The sequence below is a fragment of the Felis catus genome, chromosome A3, assembly GCF_018350175.1.
Source record: "Felis catus isolate Fca126 chromosome A3, F.catus_Fca126_mat1.0, whole genome shotgun sequence".
NCBI classification, from domain to species: Eukaryota; Metazoa; Chordata; class Mammalia; order Carnivora; family Felidae; genus Felis; species Felis catus.
In genome coordinates this window covers 87,669,655-87,691,160 of record NC_058370.1, presented here as the reverse complement: position 1 = coordinate 87,691,160, position 21,506 = coordinate 87,669,655, and the positions used below count along the sequence as shown (strand labels likewise).

Genomic DNA, 21,506 nt, shown 5'->3' with positions numbered 1-21,506 from the left:
CTGGGGCAGAAGCACTCTCTTTTATTTGTCTTTCTTAGGACATTACCATCCCATCCAGGTGCAGAGTTTGAACCAACGAAAAGACTTGAAAGAATCTTCTAAACATTTTCCTTCTTTCTTAACAAACAAAGTTCACTCACTCCTACTGCAGTCTGATTTTATCTGGATCATTCTTGAAATCAATCAGCGTTTTATTTGTTTTCTGGTGAGAGATACAGGCCTAAGTGCCCCCCAAAAGGTGCTGCACTGTCATGAAATAGTCATGACAACCCTTAGGGTGGGACTTGGTTGCTTCCTTGTGCAGAGGAGGAAACAGACCAAGGTCACAAACCTGGTCTGTGTGGCTTGACACCCAGGTGCCAGGTCCCAAAGTGCTACTAAGGCAAAAATCTCTTCCCCCTCCCTCCCGCTTCACTCTGAGAACTGGGCTGCCCACCCCCCCCCCCCCCCCCCCCCCCCACACACACACACACTCAGCGATGGACTCCACCAGCCTGGCACTGCTTGGCGGCTCCTGGCTCCTCGCAGAGACGCTGGGGTGGGGACTTTCAGATTGAGTGACGCGGTACCTTGGCACGTTCAAGGGGGAGCTGTGGCCTCTCCAGAAACCAAAAGAAACCTGGACTGTGAGGATGCAGACTTTCAAAGAGCAGAACCTGAGTTTACCGTGGCTGGGTTCACTATGTGTTGTTTTGCTTTTGTTGTTTTGGTAACAGCTTTATCGAGCTATAACGTACATATCCTACAATTCACACACTGTACGATTCAAAAGTTTTTAGTATTTTCACCGGCATACTAAAATATGTAGCCTATGTCCAGATGTACAGTGCAGCCGTCAGCACAGTACATTTTAGGACATTTTCATCACCCCAAAAGGAAATCCGTGCCCTTTAGCGGTCACCCAACTTTCCACCCCAACCTCAGCCCCAAGCAACCTAACCAACCACTTTGTTTCTATGGATTTGCCTATTCTGGATTTTTCATATAAATGGAATCATACAATAAGTGGCCTTTGCACCTGGCTTCTTTCACTTAGCATAATATTTCAAGGTTCGTTCATGTTATAGCATATATGAGTACTTTATTCCTTTCATGGCTGATTAACATTCCATTGTATGGGTTATACCACATTTGCTTATCCATTCACTATTAATAGACATTTGGGTGGTTTCTACCTTATCTGTGTGGGAGTGTGGGTGTACCCCTAGTTTGGGGTGCTCCACTCGCAGCTCAGAAGAGGTAGGAAGTTTTCTGGGAGCAGCTCCCAGCTCCCAGCTCCCAGCTCCCAGCTCCCAGCTCCCATGCTGGGAGGAGCATGGTGAGGCTCAGGGATAGGGCACACACTGGCTATTTGTCCCCAGCTAATAGGTCACCTTCTAGAAGCCCCCTTTCCACTCCTGTCCAGTGAGGAGGAGACGGTTGGACTGGGAGGTTTGTAGGAATTAGAGGCTCTGTGGTAAAAATTCAGTGCCCTGACTCTTGGCTAGGTTGGGTTAGAATCCTGGTTCTACCACTACCTACTTGCTAATAGGTTGCTTAACCTCTCTGTACCTCAGCATCCTCACCCATTAAATGGGGATAATGTTAGTACCAAACTCCCAGAGTTGTTTTGAGGAGTAGGTTAATCTGTGTGGAGCACTTTATCTAATACCTGGCCCTCAATGGGTGCTAGAGGGAGGTAAATTTAAGCTTTCATCATTTAGGGCTTAGAGCCAGAGCTCACAGGTAGCACTAGTTCATCCCCCTTTCCCTTCCACCTGGATGGATGAAAGAATGAAAAGGTTAGCCATGGCCCAAGGGACAGGGAAAGGTTGTCTGGCCTGGGGGTTGCGAATCCAGATTCCAGGCCCTCAACTCCAGCTGCCTAAGTGGAGTGGGGGTGGGGGTTCAGGAGAAATGCTTTTCACTGCCAAAGCCTCTGGATAGCTAATCAGCTGCTCTCATCCAACCTCGTGTTTCTTGAAAGCAAACACCGAGCTCAGTGAAGACAGTGGGCGGTGCAGCCGAGACTTGAACCCTGCTTTCAGTCATCCAATGGCCTGGACACTGCTGAGTTTTCCGTGTTTAAAGTGCCGCTCATGCTTCCACCCCCAAGCCAGATTTTCCCTTCCCTGTTGGGGAACCCCAGCCAGCCCATGGTCCTTCCCAAGGTGTAGGTCCATGGCTTGGGAGTGGAAGGAATGGCAACTCAAGCCCCAGAAGGATCTGCGTCCCGCAGCCTGGGGACAGGGGGTTCCCCACAGGCAGTGTCCTGGCCTCCCACCTTTCCCAGGCATTTCCCCCCAGGCCTGGCCAGGAGAGAGCCGGAGCGGCTCCTTGGGCCGCCTTTGGGGAGTGGCCTGGAGGCCAGCAATGGTGGCTTTTATATCGTTTCATGCCTTTTGAATTTTGGGGTGTCGCAATTCAAATGAATCTAGTAAAATAATTTTTTAAATGTTGTTAGAATAAGTTTGAAGAGGCGTTTTGTTCTGATGCCTGCATCAAGGGCAGGTGCTCATTTGTTCTTCCCCTGCTTTGTGCCTCAGAAAAGCTTGCCACAGCGACTTACCCTGTAGACTCGGTTCCTTCTTCTCTTTGCTATGCTTGCTGCCACACTGCACATTCAGGGTCACCAACTACCCCAGTCCCAAGTCCCCAGTGCCAGGGAACTCGCTAGTCTTGAATGTTGTTGTCCTAAGAAGGGTCATTTGCCATCAGCGTCACCCGAAGGTGGATTCCAGACTAAGCTGGGGAAAGGGAAGCCAGGAAGCATGATGTCTGGCGCCCCTTCAGTGGTTACCCTGGCTCTGGGGACTCCCCTACTTTTCGACCCAAAGAAGCTTCCTTGCTCTCTGGGTCAGATTGGTCCAGATTGGAGTGTCTTCTGCCCCTCCACTATGTGGCCGGGCACCTGCTGCCACGCAAACAGGGAGTTAACTGGGGATGATTGTGAGGGTGAGCCTGTAGGAAGGAATTCTCCATCTTCTGACCTTGAGAAAGGACTTCAGAAGTGGAAGGGCAAGAAGCTGTGTGGTAGCCTATGTTGGGTGACTGGTGTGCCTTTGTTGGAATGCTGGGAAGGCCCTGAGCACTAGCCAAGGTCCCCTCCAGATAGTCCCTTAGGGCACCTATTCCATTACCCCCAAGATGTTGTCAAGAATTTATATCTACTGGGAACTAGATATTTATTGAGCTACTACTATATTCTGAATAGGATGCCAGGCACTAGGAGACATTTGTGAACCAAACAGACCTAAATCCCCACAGTCAGGGAGCCTACGTTACTGGAGACAGCTAACATCTTCTTGGATAGTGAAACCCAAAATGGAGTCATGGCAGGGAACCTCTGAAGTTGATCTTGAGGTGCCACTCCACCTCTGATGGTTTGCAAGAGATACACAGACCACCTGGTGCCCAAGCACAGGTTTGTTTTGGTGGCTAGAAAATGGCCCCTGAAAATAACTTCCATTAAAGAGGTGCTTTCCTGCAGCCTCAGTGATTCTGTAATAAAGAAAAATCTAAGAAAGGAAACACATTTTTTCCTGTTCAGTTGGCTGGGAAAAAAAAAAAAAGGCAAAACAAACATACAAACAAAAAACCCCCGGAACAGACATGCAGACCCATGCCTTAGGTGTGTGGGGTTTTTTTTGGGGGGGTGGGGGGGGGTGGGGGGCTTTTGTTTGTAAGTGTGTTTGTTGAGCACTAATTTCACTAACTTAAAAAATTGTTTTTTGATGTTTTTATTTTTGAGACCCAGACAGCATAAGCTGGGGAGGGGCAGAGAGAGAGGGAGACAGGAAGAGAAGCCGGCTCCACGCTGTCAACAGGGAGCCCGATGCGGGGGCTGGGACTCACCAGCGGTATCAGGACCTGAGCTGAAGTCAGACGTTCAGCTGACTGAGCCACCCAGCGCCCCAGTAATTTCATTAACTTTTAATTTAAATTTTAATTTTGTTTTAAAAAAGGAAAACATTCATCTGAGGGGGAAAAAATTCTAACCAGCACAAAGGATTATAAAATGACAAGTAGGTGTGTTTCCAGATCCTCAGCCCCATCACAGAGGCCCCAATTTCTTGCCGCATGTCGGACATCCCCGCTCCCGTCGAAAAACAGGAATGAAGTCACCACTGTCCTCTGTTCTCCCGCCTGCCCTTTCCGCCGTCACCCTAGGCGCTTGCTCCTTGGTAGCCCGACTCAGCTTACCCTTTCTGCGCCCTCCTTGCTTGCCAGCCTCGTGTGAAAGTGTCCGCTTCCCCAACAGCCTCGCCAACTTAGTATGTTACCTACAATTTTGATCTCTGTGGGTCTGATAGGTTTCTTAAAGAAACGAATTAAAGTAAGGGGAAACAAGAGAAAGAAAAAGGAAAGGAAAGAATGTTTGCAACTCGAGACTGCTAGTTTGGGTCCTAGGGCGTGTACGTGGGTTGCAGCGAGGCCGGGCGGTCTGAGCCCGTGCACCGGATAGCACCGCACGCGAAGGCCGCACCCTTCAAAGCCTGCAGAACGGTGAGAGGCGGCGGGGGTCAGTGGGAATTAGCGCGCCGGGCCCGGGCGAAGGATCGCTGCGGGGCGAGAGTTCGGACTGGATTAGCGGGTTCAAAAGCAGGTCAGGGAGAGCTAAAGGAGGCGACGGGGTCCGCGAGAGGTCAAGGTCCTTGGTAGCAGCGGGCCGCGCGCGGGGACGGCAGCAGGGGGATTGCGATCGCGGGGAGGCCGGACCGAGTTCCGAGCGCGTGGATGGGTTCGGCAGGCTCTGGAGCGAGGGCCGTCTGTTCTGGCGGCCGTGGCGTTGAGACACCTCCGCTTCTGGGCCTCAGCCACGCGAAAGGAGGGGACAGCGACGTGAGCCCCGAAACGAGTCCGAGGCAATTTCAATGGATAAAGAGAACAAGTGCCCGAGCTCCCGACGCGCGTGCGCGTGCGTGCGCCTGTGTGTCTGCGGAACAAGGCTTACCTACTTTTCTTGTAGGTTTGAATCCCATTCCCTTTCATTTATATATATGTTTTTTTGTTTTTTTGTTTTTCTTTCTGGCAAGGAACACCTCTTCGGCAAACAAATAATTCAACAGACTGCCCCGGACAGTGAGAAGGAATTTGTTTTGCCAAGGGCTTGTCCCTCTCGCTTCCCGAGGCAGACATCTGCGGCCTGCGCCGTGGGGCAATAGGGGAGCGTCACACCGTTGGTGTAAACATACTCACGACCCACCCTTCACACGTCTCTGAGTCCTGTACGTGTGTGGAGGGAGAGCTGGAAGCGCAGCCCTTCCCCGAAAGAAGTGAGCGCTGGGGGAGTGTGTGTCACTCTGTGAGCCCCTGACCCGACGAATTTTTAGGAGAACAAGAATGTATTGCTTGAGCTCGTTCTCCCCTCACCTCCCCCTGATACTCGTGGAGAACTTGGGAGTTCGGAGATAGGCCAAGTGGGCTCGCCAGTCTGAAGTCCTGGCCTTGGTAGATGACCCCCAAACCCCAATAAACGGACAGACGACGGATAGCGCTCAACGGCACTAAGTGGAGGTGGCCCCCACCCTGGTCGCCGTCTCTAGTGGCCTTGATGATGCTTGGTCGTTCCTTCCCCTGGGAGCTGCCTCTCGCCTTCCCTTCCCCGGGGGCGAGGCCGCCGCCTGGAGTGTTGGAGGCGGGAGGCTCAGGCCGGCGTCCAGGTCTTCGCGAAAGCCCGCCCCTTGGGATTGGGTCCTGCTGATTTTCCGCGGAGAACCCTCTTTAGAGTCTGCTCCTCTGGGGCAAATACTGCAAATGCTTGGGGAGCGGTGGTGGTGAAGGCAGTGCAGGAGGTAGTGGTGATGAGGGCGGTGTGTGTGTGTGTGTGTGTGTGTGTGTGTGTGTGTGTGTGTGTGGCGTTGGCAGAAAGGGAAAGAGAGGGAAGAAGGAGGCCGGGGAGAGGGGAACAGAAGCCGTGAAAGCAGGGTGCCAGGAGCCCGGGAGGGAAAGCAGGGTCAGGGAGAGGGGGCGGGAGAGTGGGAAGGGGCGGGGCCGGAAATGGGGAGGCCAAGCGCGACCCAAACAAAGCGCCGCAGGGTCTCCACCGAGAGTGATCTGCCTTTCCCGCAATTTCCCTGGATTCCCTCGATTCCCTCGCTTTGGTCAGCAGGGCGGCTGGTCTCGGTGGGGACGTGCAGGTTGCTAATGGGGAAGGTAGTCTAAAGGGATGGATCGCTGGAGAAATACACTCACTCAACCAACGAACGGGCAATCGGCTCCGCTCAGCCGGACCCGAGTCGCGGGTGCGGAGAAGATGGGTAGTGGACGACCCTTCGCGGGTCCCTTTCGTACCGGTTCGTCCAGGTTCACTGGGTGGTCGTGGCTTTATTCTAAAAGACCCCGGGACTCCTGTTCCCAGCTCCCAGCCCCCACTCGCAGGTCTAGGTGCCAGAGTCCCTCCATTAGAAATGCGGTCCTCTTGCTGAAAATAACTTGTCTCAGTTTTTAAATCGTATTGACAATATTGAGGCTCTTTTTAACGCCGCTTCCAGCCTTTGCACACTAGTCATACAGTCAGAACAATAATAGAATTGAAAGAAGGAAAAGAATCCCAGTGCCCAAACCTAAATTCACCACTTTCTCTTCTTAAAAAAAGACGAAAAAAATAATCGCTCAGACTTATTTTCGGTGCACACTTGAATTGCATCGTTTCAGTCATGGTGAACATGCAGTTTTGTATTCTGCAGTTTCCATTTGCCTCACCTAAATATTTGCCGTGTGCTATGATCCTCATACGTACTTTTCAACGGCCGAGAGATATTTTGTTAGTGTAATTTACTTTAGCTGTTCAATTGTTAAATAGTCCGCCGTGTCCAGTTTTTCAGCATTAAAATGATGCTCAAACAAAAATCTTCAAACACATCGTTTGCTCCTTTGGGGAGCAAATTATTTGGGGAGGATTATTTCATTAGGATCCTTACTGGCTCAACAGGGTAGGGACATTTTCATTGCTCTTAATATCGAGCCAAACTGCCTTAAAGCATTTTCCCCACACCCTAAGCCTCTGCTGAAACTGGTCTCCGGAACAAGAGTTACCGCGCAAAGTGCTGAGCCCTCTAGGGAGAGGGAAGGTGAGACAATGGAAGCCTTGTGAAGGTGGGGGAAGGCGTGGGGTTGGTGGGGTGGAGTGGTGAGGTTGGGGTTCGGGGAGAGGAGGACGGAGGTTCCTTCCCCGGCTTGGAGAAAGGTAAGACCTTCCAGTGGAGGTGAGGACCCGACAGCCTCAGGCTGAAGTTTGTTAGGTAGACACTAAGGGAAGGACACAGGGACCTTCATGTGCTGGGTATCTGGAGAGCTTTGTGGGTTTGGAGGGGTGGCTTATACTTTGCGAAGTGTCAAGCGAGGGTGGCGAAATCGGGAACCGAAATTAGAAACCGACAATCTCCTCATGGGGCATTCGGACGATTTTAAACTGTTGCTATATTAATAGAGGCGTAATTACATAATCATTATTGTTTGAAGTTGTGTTTTGTTGAAAAGGAGGTTGCGTTTCCTTTAAAAAATACCAATTGTCCTTTAAGAAACAATTCCTTACCTTAGCTACAGTATTACACGTAATATTGCTTAAAAGCAATACATATTTTATTCTTTTCCAGAATGAGAATATATTCATGCATTTTGTGGTTAAAAATTACAAGTTAACACAAACTCATTGTAAAATAATCAGGCTGAGATGTATATAAGTTCTTCTCTTAATCCTCCCTTTCTAAGTAGCGCAGCTGATAGTTACAGCGTTGCATGTGCTATGTGTTTTTCAACAACGGTTTACACTATTCCCGCTACTCTGCAAATTGCCATTGGAAAACAGATTTAACAAGAGGCCATCACATTCTTACATATCAGTGGATGTCGCTCTATCTCAGTTTTAATAGCTGTCTAGATAGCATTATATGGATGTTCCATTTTTTCTCTATTTCAAAAATTACATAAATAATACGTGAATGAGTTTTATACCACAAAACAATTCAAACAATACTAAACATAAAAATAAAACGCAAAACAGTGTGTTTGTCTGGTTTCCCCTCTTCATGCCTGCCTCCACTCTTATCCCACCTGATGCCTCAGAAGTTTGAGGTCAGAAATTTGGCTTTTGTTCCTCTAGACAACAACTCCAGTCTTTAAAAGAATCGCTTTATTTGTTCTCTTTAGCCTGCACGCTCGCTCCCATTCCCGCCCCCCTCAGTAAGGAACCACTGAGTTGTGCTTAGTGTGTATGTCTGTGTTATGCTTTCTCACAAAATATGCATTGTTTTGTGTGTGTGCTTTTCACTCATGCACATTGGGTTTTATATTTCATTTTGTTTTTTAAACGTTACTTTAAGAAGTGTAGTTTTAAAGAATTTTAAATTTATGGAAAAGTTACAAGAACAGTACAGAGAACTTCAGTAAACCTGTTTCTGAGCTGCATTTGCTTTATCGTTCTCTTTCTCTATGTATTTATTAAATTATGGTTATTGTAGCACTTGAGAATAAGTGGCAGACATCATGCCCAGAGAAAGAAGTCCTTTACTTACATGACCACAGTGCAATGACCAAAATCAGGACATTTAACAACATTGGTAACCGTGCTGTTATATAATCTTCAGATCGTATTCAAAATTTGCCAATTGTGCCAATAACATCGTTTATCATTTTTTTTCTAGTCTAGGATCTAACCCAGTATCACTCATTGTATTTAGTTTTCCACTTCCTGTTAGTCTCCATTAGCTGGAAACAGTTCATCAACTTTTCTTTGCTTTTTTGTAACATAGACATTTCTTGAAGAATATGAGCCAGTTGTTTTATATGTATTATGCTTTCTTGCTTTATTTTAAGCAATCTGAAACTTATAGAAAAATTGTCAGGTATAAAGAACTCACCCTGCCCAGGACCCAATTGAGCATAAATTGCTGACATATGCTTTCTTTTCTGTTTCCAACAAGTGAGGACATTCTCCCTCATAGTCATGATACAATCGTCAAAATAATAAAGTGAACATTTTCGCCATGGACTACTCAGACCTCATTAAGGTTTGCCAGTTGTCCTGACAACATCTCTATAGCAAAAAGATCCAGGCAAGATTAGGTGCTTTATTTAGTTGTCATTGTCTCCTTATTCTTCAATCTGCAACAGTTTCAGTCTTTTCTTGACTTCCATGACCAGTTATTACATATAATGTCCGTCAGCAGGGGTTTGTTTGATATTTCCTCATGATTCAATTCAGATTATGCGTCTTTGGCAGGAACACCACTGAAATGGTGCTGAATTCTTTCATTGTATCCTATCAGAAGGGGCATGATTTTTATTTATCCCATTAGTGGTGATGTCACCTTTGATAATTTGAGTGAGATGGTGTCTGCTAGGCTTCTTTCTGTAAAATTAGTATTTTTTACCTTTGTAATTAATACATGTTTTTCAGGGAGGAATTTGAGACTACATATATATCCTGCTACTCATCAAATTTTCTACGTATTGTTTATATCAATAAGTACAACGGGTTCCTATTTTATTCAATGGGTTATAACTTGTTACTATAATTATTTACTTAATTTGCAAATTGTCCCACAGGTAGTCAGTGGGAGTCCCTTCAGCTGGCTTCTGAGTCCCCCCCCTTTTTTTGTGACAGCTTTGTTGAGATATAATTCACATACATACAACTCACCTATTTAATGTCTACAATTCAGTGGTTTTTAGTATACTCACAGGGCTGTTCAACCATCCCCACAATCAATTTTAGAACATTTTCATCACTCCAACCAGAAACTTTAACTATTCTACTCTCAATCTTCTCATGCTGCCAGGTCCCAGGCAATTATTAGTCTACTTCCTGTCTCTTATAGCTTTGCCTTTCCTGGACATTTCATACAAATGGAAGTTTACACTATGTGGTCTTTTGTGACTGACTTTTTTCATTTAGCATGATGCTTTTAAGATTCATCCACCTTATAGCATGCACTTTATTCCTTATTAATGCCAAAGAATGTCCCATTGCATGGACATACCATATTTTGTTTATTCACTTATCAGTGGTTGGACATTTGAGTTGTTTAAACATTTAATTTAATGTTTATTTATTTTTTATTTTGAGAGAGACAGAGAGACAGAGAGAGACAGAGCACCAGCAGGGGGAGGGGCAGGGAGCGAGGGAAACACAGAATCCAAAGCAGGCTCCAGGCTCTGAGCTGTCAGCACAGAGCACAGAGCCCAAAATGGGGCTTGAACCTACGAACCATGAGATCATGACCTTTGCCCATTTTTAATTGGGTCACTTGTCTTTATATTATTGAGTTGTAAGAATTGTTTGCATATTCTAGATACAAGTCCTTTATCAGATATATGCTTTGCAAATCTATTCTCCCATTCTGTGTGTCGTCTTGTCACTTTCCTGATAGTATTCTTTGAAATACAAAAGTGTTTACTTTTCATAAGTCATTATCTATTTTTTTGGTTGCTTATGGTATTTGGTTGCTTTTGGTATTGTATCTAAGAAACCACTGCCAAGTCAAAGGTGAAGATTTAGCCCTATACTGTCTTCTAAGAGGTTTATAATTTTAGCTTTTACATTTAGATCTTTGATTCATTTTGAATTTTTTTAAATTTCTTAAAATGTTTTTTTATTTATTTTTGAGACAGAGAGACACAGAGCATGAGCAGGGGAGGGGCAGAGAGAGGGGGAGACACAGAATCTGAAGCAGGCTCCAGGCTCTGAGCCATCAGCACAGAGCCTGACGCAGGGCTCGAACTCATGGAGTGTGAGATCATGACCTGAGCTGAAGTCGGACGCTCAACCGACTGAGCCACCCAGGCACCCCGAATTAATTTTTGTATATGGTGTAAGGGAAGGGTCCAACTTCAGTATTTTGCTTGTGGACATCTAGTTACTCCAGCACCATTTGTTGAAAAGACCTTTGTTAATTCTCCATTGAATTGTCTTGGCACCCTTGTCAAAAATTCCTCTTTCCTTTTGACATGTCCTTATCATTTGAGCATTTCTGGCATAAGATGCTTCAATTTCCCATTGTACTTTTCCATGTGCTAGCCCTTGAATCAACCATTTTGCCCCCTAAGGTATTCTGGTCCTTTTAGTGGATAATGTTATTTAGAAGCCAAGATCTGGGTTCTAGCTATGGCCATTGCTACTAGGGATCGCAGCTACAAGACTCTCTTAGTAGACAGAGCCAGGGAATATGAACATATTCATATGAATATGTATATAACACATTTACACTTACATTTATTGAGACCCATAAGTTCATACCAAGAACTCCAATTACAATGCAATATCACAGGGCTCTTTTTAGTTTTCTGTATTCATAATTGCCTTCTCTGACAGGGAGAAACCTGGCTCCTATAATCCTCAGAAGGTTTATGTGATCAATCCCCTGATGTGTAACCAGTTTATGTTGCTGTCTTGCTTTTCCCCCACCTTTGGCCCAAATGTGGGGCCCCTTCTCACCCTGTCGGGGCTTGGACATCTAGTATTGAACCATGGTAAACATCTTTCTGCTTAAATTCCAACACCCATGCTGGGTCACTGTGGCACTCACTACATTATTTTTGTAAAGATACATCCCTGTTACTTTGTGCACATCAATCTGTTGCTTCAGATTCCATGGTATGTGACCGCCTTGTTTTACTTGTCTGTTCTTCCAGGGAAAGATACCTAGGTGGCTTCAACTCCCCTACTACCTCAAGTAATGCCACAGTGAACTTCCGCATACAGGTTTCTATAAGCACCTGTGGGAAATACTTTTGGGATCTATACCCAGGAGTGGAATTTCTGGGTCACAAAGTATGAAATGTCTAACTTGCCGAAACACTGCTGGCTTGCTGTCCAGAATGGCTGCTCCAGAATTGAACTCGGTGTGTTCCACTCACTGGGTGCCAGTCTGCAAAGCATAAAGGAATATTTTATTTTTTCAATGTTCACATCTCTGATTATCAGTGATCTTAAGCATTTCCTCAAGTGCTTGTTGGCCTTTTGGCTTTCCTAGGTCTGTTCCTATGCATTTAGTTAGATGTTTGCCCTCTAGTTCCTAACATCCTAAATGGATATGACTATTCATATTGTCCTCCAATTTTCCTCCCTCACTTAAATATCTTGAAAATCCTTTTATTAGCTGCATGGAAGTCCACAGTATGGGTCACCCATAAAGTATTATGCCATTTCCCTATTAATGGGCATTTGGGCTCTTTGAGGGGTTTTGGTACCGCAACAAATGCTCTCATAACCATCTTTGGACACACAACTTTGCACTTGTGGCAGAATTTCTCTTTTAAAAAATGTTTATTCTTGAGAGAGAGCGAGAGCGAGCAAGCTAGAGAGAGAGAGAGAGAGAGAGAGAGAGCAAGTGGGAGAGATGCAGAGAGAGAGGGAGACACAGAATCTGAAGCAGGTTTGAGGCTCCGAGCTGTCATTGGAGCCCAACGTGGGACTCAAACCCATAAACCGCTAGATAATAACCTGAGCTGAAATTGGACCCTCAACTTCACCCAGGTGCCCCTGTGGCAGAATTTCTTTAGGTAAAGTCATAGAAGTGGTATCTTTAATTTAGAATGCACATTTGAGGACACATAACAGGGTCCTCAAGTCGGTAGTGAGGACCAGGGACTCAGAGATAAGAGTTTGGGAAGAAGGAAGGCATCATTGACAGGTGCTCCTGGTTTTAGATATATACAAAGAGCATTGCAGGTGTAGTTAGGCAGCGAGGACTGTCCCCAGGAGACAGAGCTGAGCACAGAGGAGTAGTCAGCCATCTTGGCTAGGATATGCTAGACAGTGGGGCAGGAGGCACAGTTTTTTGAAGCTACCCTATAGACTCTATCAGTTTCAGAGTCGGGCTTTGGAGGGAGACACGGGGAGTTGTGGGTCCCCTGATGGGAGTAAGAAGCATTATGTTCTCATAAGAACAGTCACTGCCACTACCATGGTCCTGGAGTATAGGAGCAGACAAGTGGACATCTGCCTGATCACAGACTTATTCACAGTCTGAGTTTCTACTCTCCATGGGGACTAGCAGGATGTAGTTTTCTTTCACGTAGTTTGGGCAGGTTGTGGCCCAGATGGGAATGTGGGCCAGATGGGGAATGAAAACCAGCCTGAGCTAATTTTCACAAGGGTGCTGCATGGGTTATACAGGTGGACTTATCTTTGGGTCACAAGGAAGAAAACAGCCCAGGGCTCCCTGGCCTCAGGCTCCCCAAGGAAACTGTCCAGTGGAGGGTCCCCAGGACCTCTCTCTCACCAGCCATCTCTTCCAGAATAGGACATGTTTTCCTTCCCAGCAGTCCCTCAAGGAGGGCAGCCCAGGCTCTCTGGGGGAGATTCTACTCCTTATCTCTTTGGGCTGAGCTTGAGTGGGGCTGTGCAGTGAACAGAAGAGAAGAATTTTCACAGGCTACAGGTTGGGGTAAGGGCTGAGCTTCCAGCTGTTTTCTGGGGAGAGAGTTGAGGAGGGCTAATTATATATACCAACTTCTGACAGTTGAGGCAGGAACTAGAAAGAGGTGGTGTTCCCTCATCTCCCTTTCTGATCTACGGCCCCAGTGACAGACATAGCACAGACAGAGTCAGACAGAGCCAGAGATATAAGTGGGTAGAGACCCAGGCTCAGGCAAAGCTCTCTCAGGTGGACTAAACACCCAAGATGCGCTAGATGGACCACTGGGGGCTTGAGGAGGGAACAGCCCATCCTTCCACATGGCAGGGAGGTCAGGCTGCTGGGATAGAGCAAAGCCTTTCGGCTCCATGGGGCTGGAGTCTGAGGGTCTGATTTGGAGGGATGTTTGAGCAGGGGCTCTGTAGGTGCCTGTGTGGAGCCTTCACAATTTCATCCCAACTCAGTTCCTTGGCTTCTCCCTGGCTCCCTGGGCAGTTATTTATTTTTATTTTTTATAGGGGCTGGTGCTGTGCACTGGTAATACCATGATGACTGACTCACATTATCTGTCCAGGGGAGCTCACAGCATCAGCTTCTGTGGGGGTGGGGGATACCAGGGGAGGAGGGAGATGCACAGACAGACAATAGTGATGTAATAAGAAAAGGGCTGATAAGGATTAACATTTATTAAGCACTTGCTTGTGTGCTTGTGAGCTCCATAATGAACCAATGAGGTAGGGTCTACTACCCCATTTAATAAATAGGAAAGCCAAGGCTCAGTCAGGCTCGATAACTTGCCCCAAATTACACAGTAAACGGTGAGGCTGAAAGTCTTTCAGTCTCAGGCCAAAGCCTGAGACTCCACTACTGCACCACACACATGGTGGGGCGAGCATGTAAGTATTAAGTCCGAGGTATCAGGGACGACTTGGGGCGCACCAGGCATGCTCTCTACTGCCACGTCCTATCTTTCCGCTAATTTTACCTGGAGGCTGGCCGCTTCTCTTCTCTTCCCGAGCCCCCAGTCCGGTGCCAGCCCACCCGCCAGCGGCGAAGTCATTAGCTCCCCGGCCGCAAGCAGGGAGGCGTCCTCGTGTCGCCCCCTGCTGGTTGCGAGCTTAAGCGACGATGGGGCTTCGCCTCGTTCCGCCCACTCTGCGCATGCGCCCTGGGTGACGGGCGCCCGCCCTCTTGATTCTCCGATCCTGCCCGTGCAGGTCCAGGATAGGGGTGGAGGTCCGGAGTGGGGGGGACAAGGCCCGAGACGCTAGTCGCGGGTGTCATTTCTCTGGTTTACCTGTCTGCTCCGGGTGCTGGAGTCTGCTCTCCCTAACCCCGGTCCCTCTGCACCCCTCTGGGGTAGGAATGGGGCGGGGCCGTGGGCCCCCTTAAGACCAGACCCGGAGCCCAGAGAGCTGTGGTCGGGGCCACAGAGGCGTCCTGTATTGGTTTCTGAAGTCCTTCCTGAGTTTTGACGGTACCAGGATGATGAATACCCCCACATTGCGGTAGTGAACAATGGCAGCCCCCACCCCAGGCTGCTCTGTGGCCTGACGTCACCGCCCTCCTCCCCTCAGTGTCTCCATTTTCGGTGTCCGGTAGGGGAAACAGACATAGGAGCAACTAACACAGAGTGACAATACGAGAATAACTGTAGTGTAAAGCACAAGCCTGGTACCGTGAAGGTCAGAGGTCACCAAAGGGTTGCACCTGCACAAGCATTGTAGACCCTAAAAGCCCACCAGGTGGAACTTTCTTGTGCAAAAGGGCCCTGGGAAGAGAGATTGGGGAGGAGGAGCAGTTCTGATGTGTGCATTTGTGTCTGCTTTGTTCCAGGTTACACTTGTCTCTTTCCTGAGCTTCCCGTCTTACGTCTTGACAGGTGGCAGGAGATTAGATCCTTGCAGACCACGGGGCAACAGTTCTTTACTGTGTTTGCCAACTTAAGCAAGAGGACAATCGTTATCTTTAACCAAACAGGTAAAAACATGACAACAAGAATACCAACTATGTTGGGGAAGTGGGTCCCCCTAAAGATTAAGAGAACAGGCCTTTCCTAGCCTCCTCTTCTGTCCTATGGAAGGGACTTCCCTGACTGAGGACTGTTTTCTAGGAAAACAGTCACAGAAGAGAGTCAGAGGCTGTTGCTCTCATCTCTAAATCTGGCCACCTTGGATTGTTGGTTTCTGTGGCTCAGTTTTGTCGTATATGTAAAGTTGGAGGAAATGGCCTATGGCCATTAATTTATCCACCTGTCTGAATGTGGGATTCTGGTGCTCCTCAGGCCACTGGCCTAGGATGTGGTGGACCCCTGTTCAGGACAATGGCTACTAGGGGACATTCATAAGGGCAAGTGTGTGGCTTGTGTGTGAATTAGAATTGTCTAAAAATGAGCCTGGAGGATGCCACTGGGAATCTGGTGTTTGGATACTGGACCCATTTCAACAAAGTAGCATTCCTCAAGGCCAATTGAATGAGCAGGGGAGATATGATAGGTACACAAATAATGAAATTGTGTCATAGAAAGTAATCAGGACATAAAGATGGTTGTCCCCAACATGGGCCGAGAGTTCAGAGGAGAGAATATCTTCTTGCTGTGGTGTTCAGAGAGGGCTTAATGAAGGAAGTGGCATTTTGTTTTTTTTTTAATTTTTTTAACTTTTATTTATTTTTGAGACAGAGAGAGACAGAGCATGAACGGGGGGAGGATCAGAGAGAGAGGGAGACACAGAATCCGAAGCAGGCTCCAGGCTCTGAGCTGTCAGCATAGAGCCTGACGTGGGGCTCGAACTCACGGACTGTGAGATCATGACCTGAGCCGAAATCGGACGCTTAACCGACTGAGCCACCCAGGCGCCCCGGAAGTGGTGTTTTTTGATGGCTTGTGAAAATGGGGAGGATTCCAATAGGCTGACATGGGCAGTGTTGTACCCACCTAGACATGAGAGTCACAGGCTGGGAGAGAACCCTGGAACCTGAAGGTAATTTGTGTGCGTATTTGAGATATTTGTTAACTTAAAAATATGCTTTAAAATAAAATAACACAAAAAGGTGTTAACAGCTTAAATTCCCTACTGCCATCCCTCATCACTCAGATACCCTCCACAGAGGCATTCAGTAGTTTTAGTTTCTTGTGTAACTTTCCAGGGACATTCTGTACGTATACCAGTAAAAGCACACACACCCACAAAAGCCACCTTCTGTACACAAATGGCAGTATATCGCACTGGTCTCTACCCTGCTTGTTCACTTATATTTTGACAATGGTTCCTTATCAGTATGTGAAGAGCTTCTTTGAGCTCACTGGCTGAACACTGGAAGCAATTCCACTAAAGCAGAGAATAGGAGCCTGTGATTTTTGAGGTGTACCTGGAACGATTCCCCCAAACCCTGGCATTAAAAAGCCACAAAGAGGTGGAGGTTTCAGTTTAATTTGGGGCAGAATAGTATTTTAATTTTTATTTGCCCTGTGCCTACTCCATTGCTTTGGGAAAAACCATCATGTCCTTCCTTAATATGTGCAAATGGCCCATTAAGCTTGGATAGGTATCCATGGGGTACTATTAGAGTAGAAAACAGGCCTTGCTGGGGTAGTTGGGAAAATCAGTGGGAACTGACTGGCCTCGTGCATTTATTCTCTACTTTTCCTCCTCTACACTCCCAGGGCTGGTGGGTCATAACCTAGGAGAACCACCACCACCCAGTGCTGCTTCTCCATGGGGTCTGAAATTGAAGTCTTGACTTCAGAAGTTGCCTAGTGGGGTGATAGCACACAAGTGTGATTATTCATGGCTCTAGTGCTCATCTTAGGCTCATCTTAGGCTCATCTTCTCCCTTCTTTTTTGTGCTCGTAGGGCTGACAAGGACTAGGGTTTGAACTTCAGTTCTTTCCCTAAACTCACTACCAGACAGAGTGGTTGGAATTTCGCGGGGAATATGATTTCATAAGCCAAAATAACTAGACACCTGAGGAGAACAAGTATCTCAAAAGATAACAATATGAGACAATAACAAATAACAAATGAGACAATATGTATCTTTTGAGATATTAGAATAGATGGGCCAATAATTTAAAATAAGCACAATACATATACGTAAGGAGATGGGGAAGTTATTAATAATATAATATAAAACAAGGAATTATAAAAAAGCAGGGAGAAATATTAAATGTGAGCAATAGTCAAAATAAAGAACACAATAGATGGGGTAAATTATAATGGAGGAGGCACAATTAATCAACAGTGAGTTGGAAGATCAAATTAGAGAAGTCTCACGGAAGGAAGCAGTGAAGAACAAATAATAAGGAAACTTAGATTACAAGAGGTATGACAGTAGAAGTATAAGTGCCAGGATCCAGATAACAGGAGTCCTAGAAAGAGAGAAAATTAACTATGCAGAAGAGGACACCTTTGGAGAAATAATAGAAATTTGTTGAAATGTTAAAAAGATGAACAACCTTGAATGGAAAGGGTTTACATGATACCAAACAGGAGAGATGAGGAAAAAGTTCCCTCCTAGATATGTTATACTGAAACTTAAGAATATCAAAGACAAAGAGAAAATTCTAAAAGCTACCAGAGAGTAGGAGCAGGTCACTTCCGCTTAGGTCAGGTTGACCTCAGAGTTTTCAATAGTAGCGGTGGATGTAAACAACAATCACGAAGCACTTCTAAAATATTAAAGAGAGGGGCGCCTGGGTGGCTCGGTTGGTTAAGTGTCTGACTTCGGCTCAGGTCATGATCTCACAGTTTGTGAGTTTGAGCCCCGTGTTGGGCTCTGTGCTGATGGCTCAGAGCCTGGAGCCTGCTTCAGATTCTGTGTTTCCCTCTCTCTGTGTCTTTCCCCCACTCACGCTCTGTCTCTCTCTGTCTCTCAAAAATACATAACTGTTATAAAAATTTGTTTTTAAATATTAAAGGGAAAGACTTTTGAAATTGGAATTTTATATCCAGGCAGATTGCCATTCAAAGAGGAGGGGGGCACAGTGAACATTTTTCTCAGTGTGTGCTGTAGAATGAGCTGCACTGAAAACACTTTTGGAGAAAGAACCCAAAAAGGAAGAGAAACAAACCTAGCTCTATGTTTATTAAAACAGACACACCTAATGCATAAAGACACAAAAAAGCTGAGAGAGATGGAAAAAGATGTATCAGGCAAACAAATAAATAGCTGGTGTGGCCATAATAATATCCTACCAATGGGACTTTAAGGCAAAAAGCATCATTATGGATGGTGAGGGACACTAGGTAATGACAAATTCACCGAGAAGATATAAGCATTCTAAACATGCGCTTAACATAGCTTCTATCAAGAAAGCAAAAACTGAGGGAATTACAGGAATAAATGTACAAATTCATCATCCCTAGTGGGGGACTGCATCGCACTTCTAGGTTGTTGCTAGGTCAAGCTAAAACAACCAAATCTGAAATTACAATCAGATCTGAAGCTTTATGCAAGTCTGAAATATGGTTTCTAGCCATCCACCCACTGTGATATAGGGGAGAACAAAGCAGGAATGGAAATGGGGACTGCAAACCAATAAGTAGCATTTGGCACATCAATTCAGTATTTATATTAGTATGAATACGTAAATGTTATTATTCACAGTATACTTTCCTGCACTACTGGTTTTTTTTTTAATAATTGTTTTCTCTTTCTTATTTGTTTAGTTTTCTATGCACTTTGAAATAATCCAACCTCAAACTGCCAATCCTTTAAAATTCCTCTTAAAACCTTCAGAAAAACTGTCAATTTCATTGCCTTGAAGATTCTTCTCCTGGGCTGGTTGGATACCCCAGAGAAGTTTCTCCCAGTCCACTGCTTGGAGGGAAAGGCCAGGTTGCCAGCAGGTTGGGGGCCAGTGAGAGAAGAGGGCTGGGCATGAGAGTGGGGGTCTCAACATTTGGTAAGCAGGCCCGACTTCCCTTAGTCCCTCTAATTACATCTGAAGGAAGTTGCAATTTTCATAAAAGAATTTTACCAGCGATTGAGGGAGAACAATAACAGCAACAAAAAGACACACACACGGAAGGAAGGAAGGAAGGAAGGAAGGAAGGAAGGAAGGAAGGAAGGAAGGAAGGAAGGAAGGGCAGAGAAAGGAAGGAAGGAAGGAAGGAAGGAAGGAAGGAAGGGCAGAGAAAGGAAGGAAGGAAGGAAGGAAGGAAGGAAGGAAGGAAGGAAGGGCAGAGAAAGGAAGGAAGGAAGGAAGGAAGGAAGGAAGGAAGGAAGGAAGGAAGGAAGGAAAGAAGAAGAAAGATTGATTCTGTCAAAATGGCCAGGTTCTAAGGATCAGGCTTCTGACCCTATCAGAACAGATTCACCTTTAAGACCTCTGGGTTCTTTCCTGGTTCACAGCCTCTTTCCCAGGATTACCCAGCCCAGAGTTGAGCAGAGAAGGCTGATCCATAATCTCAACTCTGATTGGTTGACTCTGGCTACCTGATACACTTTGCTAGGCACTCTCTCCTTTTTTAGCCTTATGCATTTTAAAGCAAATACAAAAGTAGAGAGACTAATATAATGATTGCCATATACCGATTACACAGCTTCAAGAGCTGACCAATCTTACTTGATCTAACTCCCTATTGTTCTCCCTCAAATTGTCTTAAAAGTTTTTTTTTTTTAATCTTTATTTATTTTTGAGAGAGTGAGAGAGTGAGAGCAGGGGAGGAACAGAGAGAGAGGGAGACACAGAATCTGAAGCAGGCTCCAGGCTGCCAGCACAGAGCCCGACACGGGGCTCGAACTCACAAACTGTGAAATCATGACCTGAGCCGAAGTCGGACACCTAACCGCCTGAGCCACCCAGGCGCCCCTCCCTCAAATTGCCTTAAAGCAAATCCCAGATATTCTATCATTTTTAATGTTTATTTCTGAGAGAGAGAGAGAGAGAACATGAGCCGGAGAGGGGCAGAGAGAGAGGGAGACAGAGAATCCGAAGCAGGCTCTGCCCTGTCAGTGCAAAGCCTGACATGGGGCAAGCCCCACGAACCGTGAGATCATGACCTGAGCTGAAGTCAGATGCTCAACTGACTGAGCCACCCAGACACCCCTATTATACCATTTTTATTGTAAATACTTAAGTGTGTCTAAGAAGAGCTCTTTAGAAAGACCACAGTAATTATACCTACAAATTAGTACTAATTCTTACATTACCAATATCTAGTCATTGTTCATATTTTCTACATTATCTCATGTGTCTTTTTATAGGTAGCTTGTTTCCGTCAGCATCCAATTATACATTGCGTCTGTGTGACACATTTTTTTGAGCTTTTAAAATCTGTGACTGTTCAACTTGGTGTGTGTGTGTGTGTGTGTGTGCACGCACGCGTGTGCGTGTGCATGTAAAAGCTAGTCCATGTATCCTTAAGAGTCTTTGACTCTGAATTTTGCTGGCCCCTCTGGTGCCTTTTACCATGTTGCTCTATTCCCTGGCAATTAGATTGGGAGGATTATCAGATTCAGGTTTGATTTTTCTTTTTTTCTGTTTGGGACAGCTGAACCTCATGAGTGGTGCTTGCATCACATCGAGAGGCATTTACTGTCCAGGTGTCTTTCTTTTGTGTGGAGGTCTTCTTGCCCTTGGCAAGAACAGCTTTGGTGGAGCAGGGATACGGGGTCCCTCTGCTGCCTGTCTCCTGTTTGCTGAGGATCTCCTCACAATGGGAACCTGGCATTTCTAAATGTTCTAGACTTTTGGAACTGATTGTGTCAGGGCTTGGTGTATTTAACAGCCACAGCTGGTAGGACAGAGACCGCCTCCAGTTTGGCTGGTTTCTGAAGACCAAGACTTTTGTCTGTGTCTTGCTCCTTGGGGACAAGGCCTGCAGTTGTCTGTCTTCCATAAAGCCATCACCTGTCTCTCTCTGTTCAAAGAATCTGGCCACTTTATTTTTATTTAAAAAAAAATTTTTTTTAATGTTTATTTATTTTTGAAACAGAGAGAGACAGAGCATGAATGGGGGAGGGGCAGAGAGAGAGGGAGACACAGAATCGGAAGCAGGCTCCAGGCTCTGAGCCATCAGCCCAGAGCCTGACGCAGGGCTCGAACTCACGAACCGTGAGATCGTGACCTGAGCTGAAGTCGGATGCTCAACCGACTGAGCCACCCAGGCGCCCCAGAATCTGGCCACTTTATACATTTACTGAAGCCTCGTGGGTCCTGGC

The 21,506-nt window shown here is 46.2% G+C and overlaps 1 protein-coding gene across 2 annotated transcripts in view; it reads left to right on the top strand.

The window, feature by feature from the left end:
- CD207 (CD207 molecule) overlaps positions 1 to 21,506 on the top strand; it is a 50,156-nt gene that overhangs the window by 6,423 nt on the left and 22,227 nt on the right. Inside the window, exons 1-2 of one of the 2 annotated variants that reach the window (XM_019827370.3) lie at positions 4,646 to 4,944; positions 15,177 to 15,320. In XM_019827370.3, the coding sequence (XP_019682929.2) occupies positions 4,854 to 4,944; positions 15,177 to 15,320 (235 nt within the window). In that variant the 5' untranslated portion in view covers positions 4,646 to 4,853. Of the gene's footprint in view, positions 1 to 4,645; positions 4,945 to 15,176; positions 15,321 to 21,506 lie in introns of those variants that run through there. The other variant, XM_023251752.2, reaches the window with a different exon arrangement.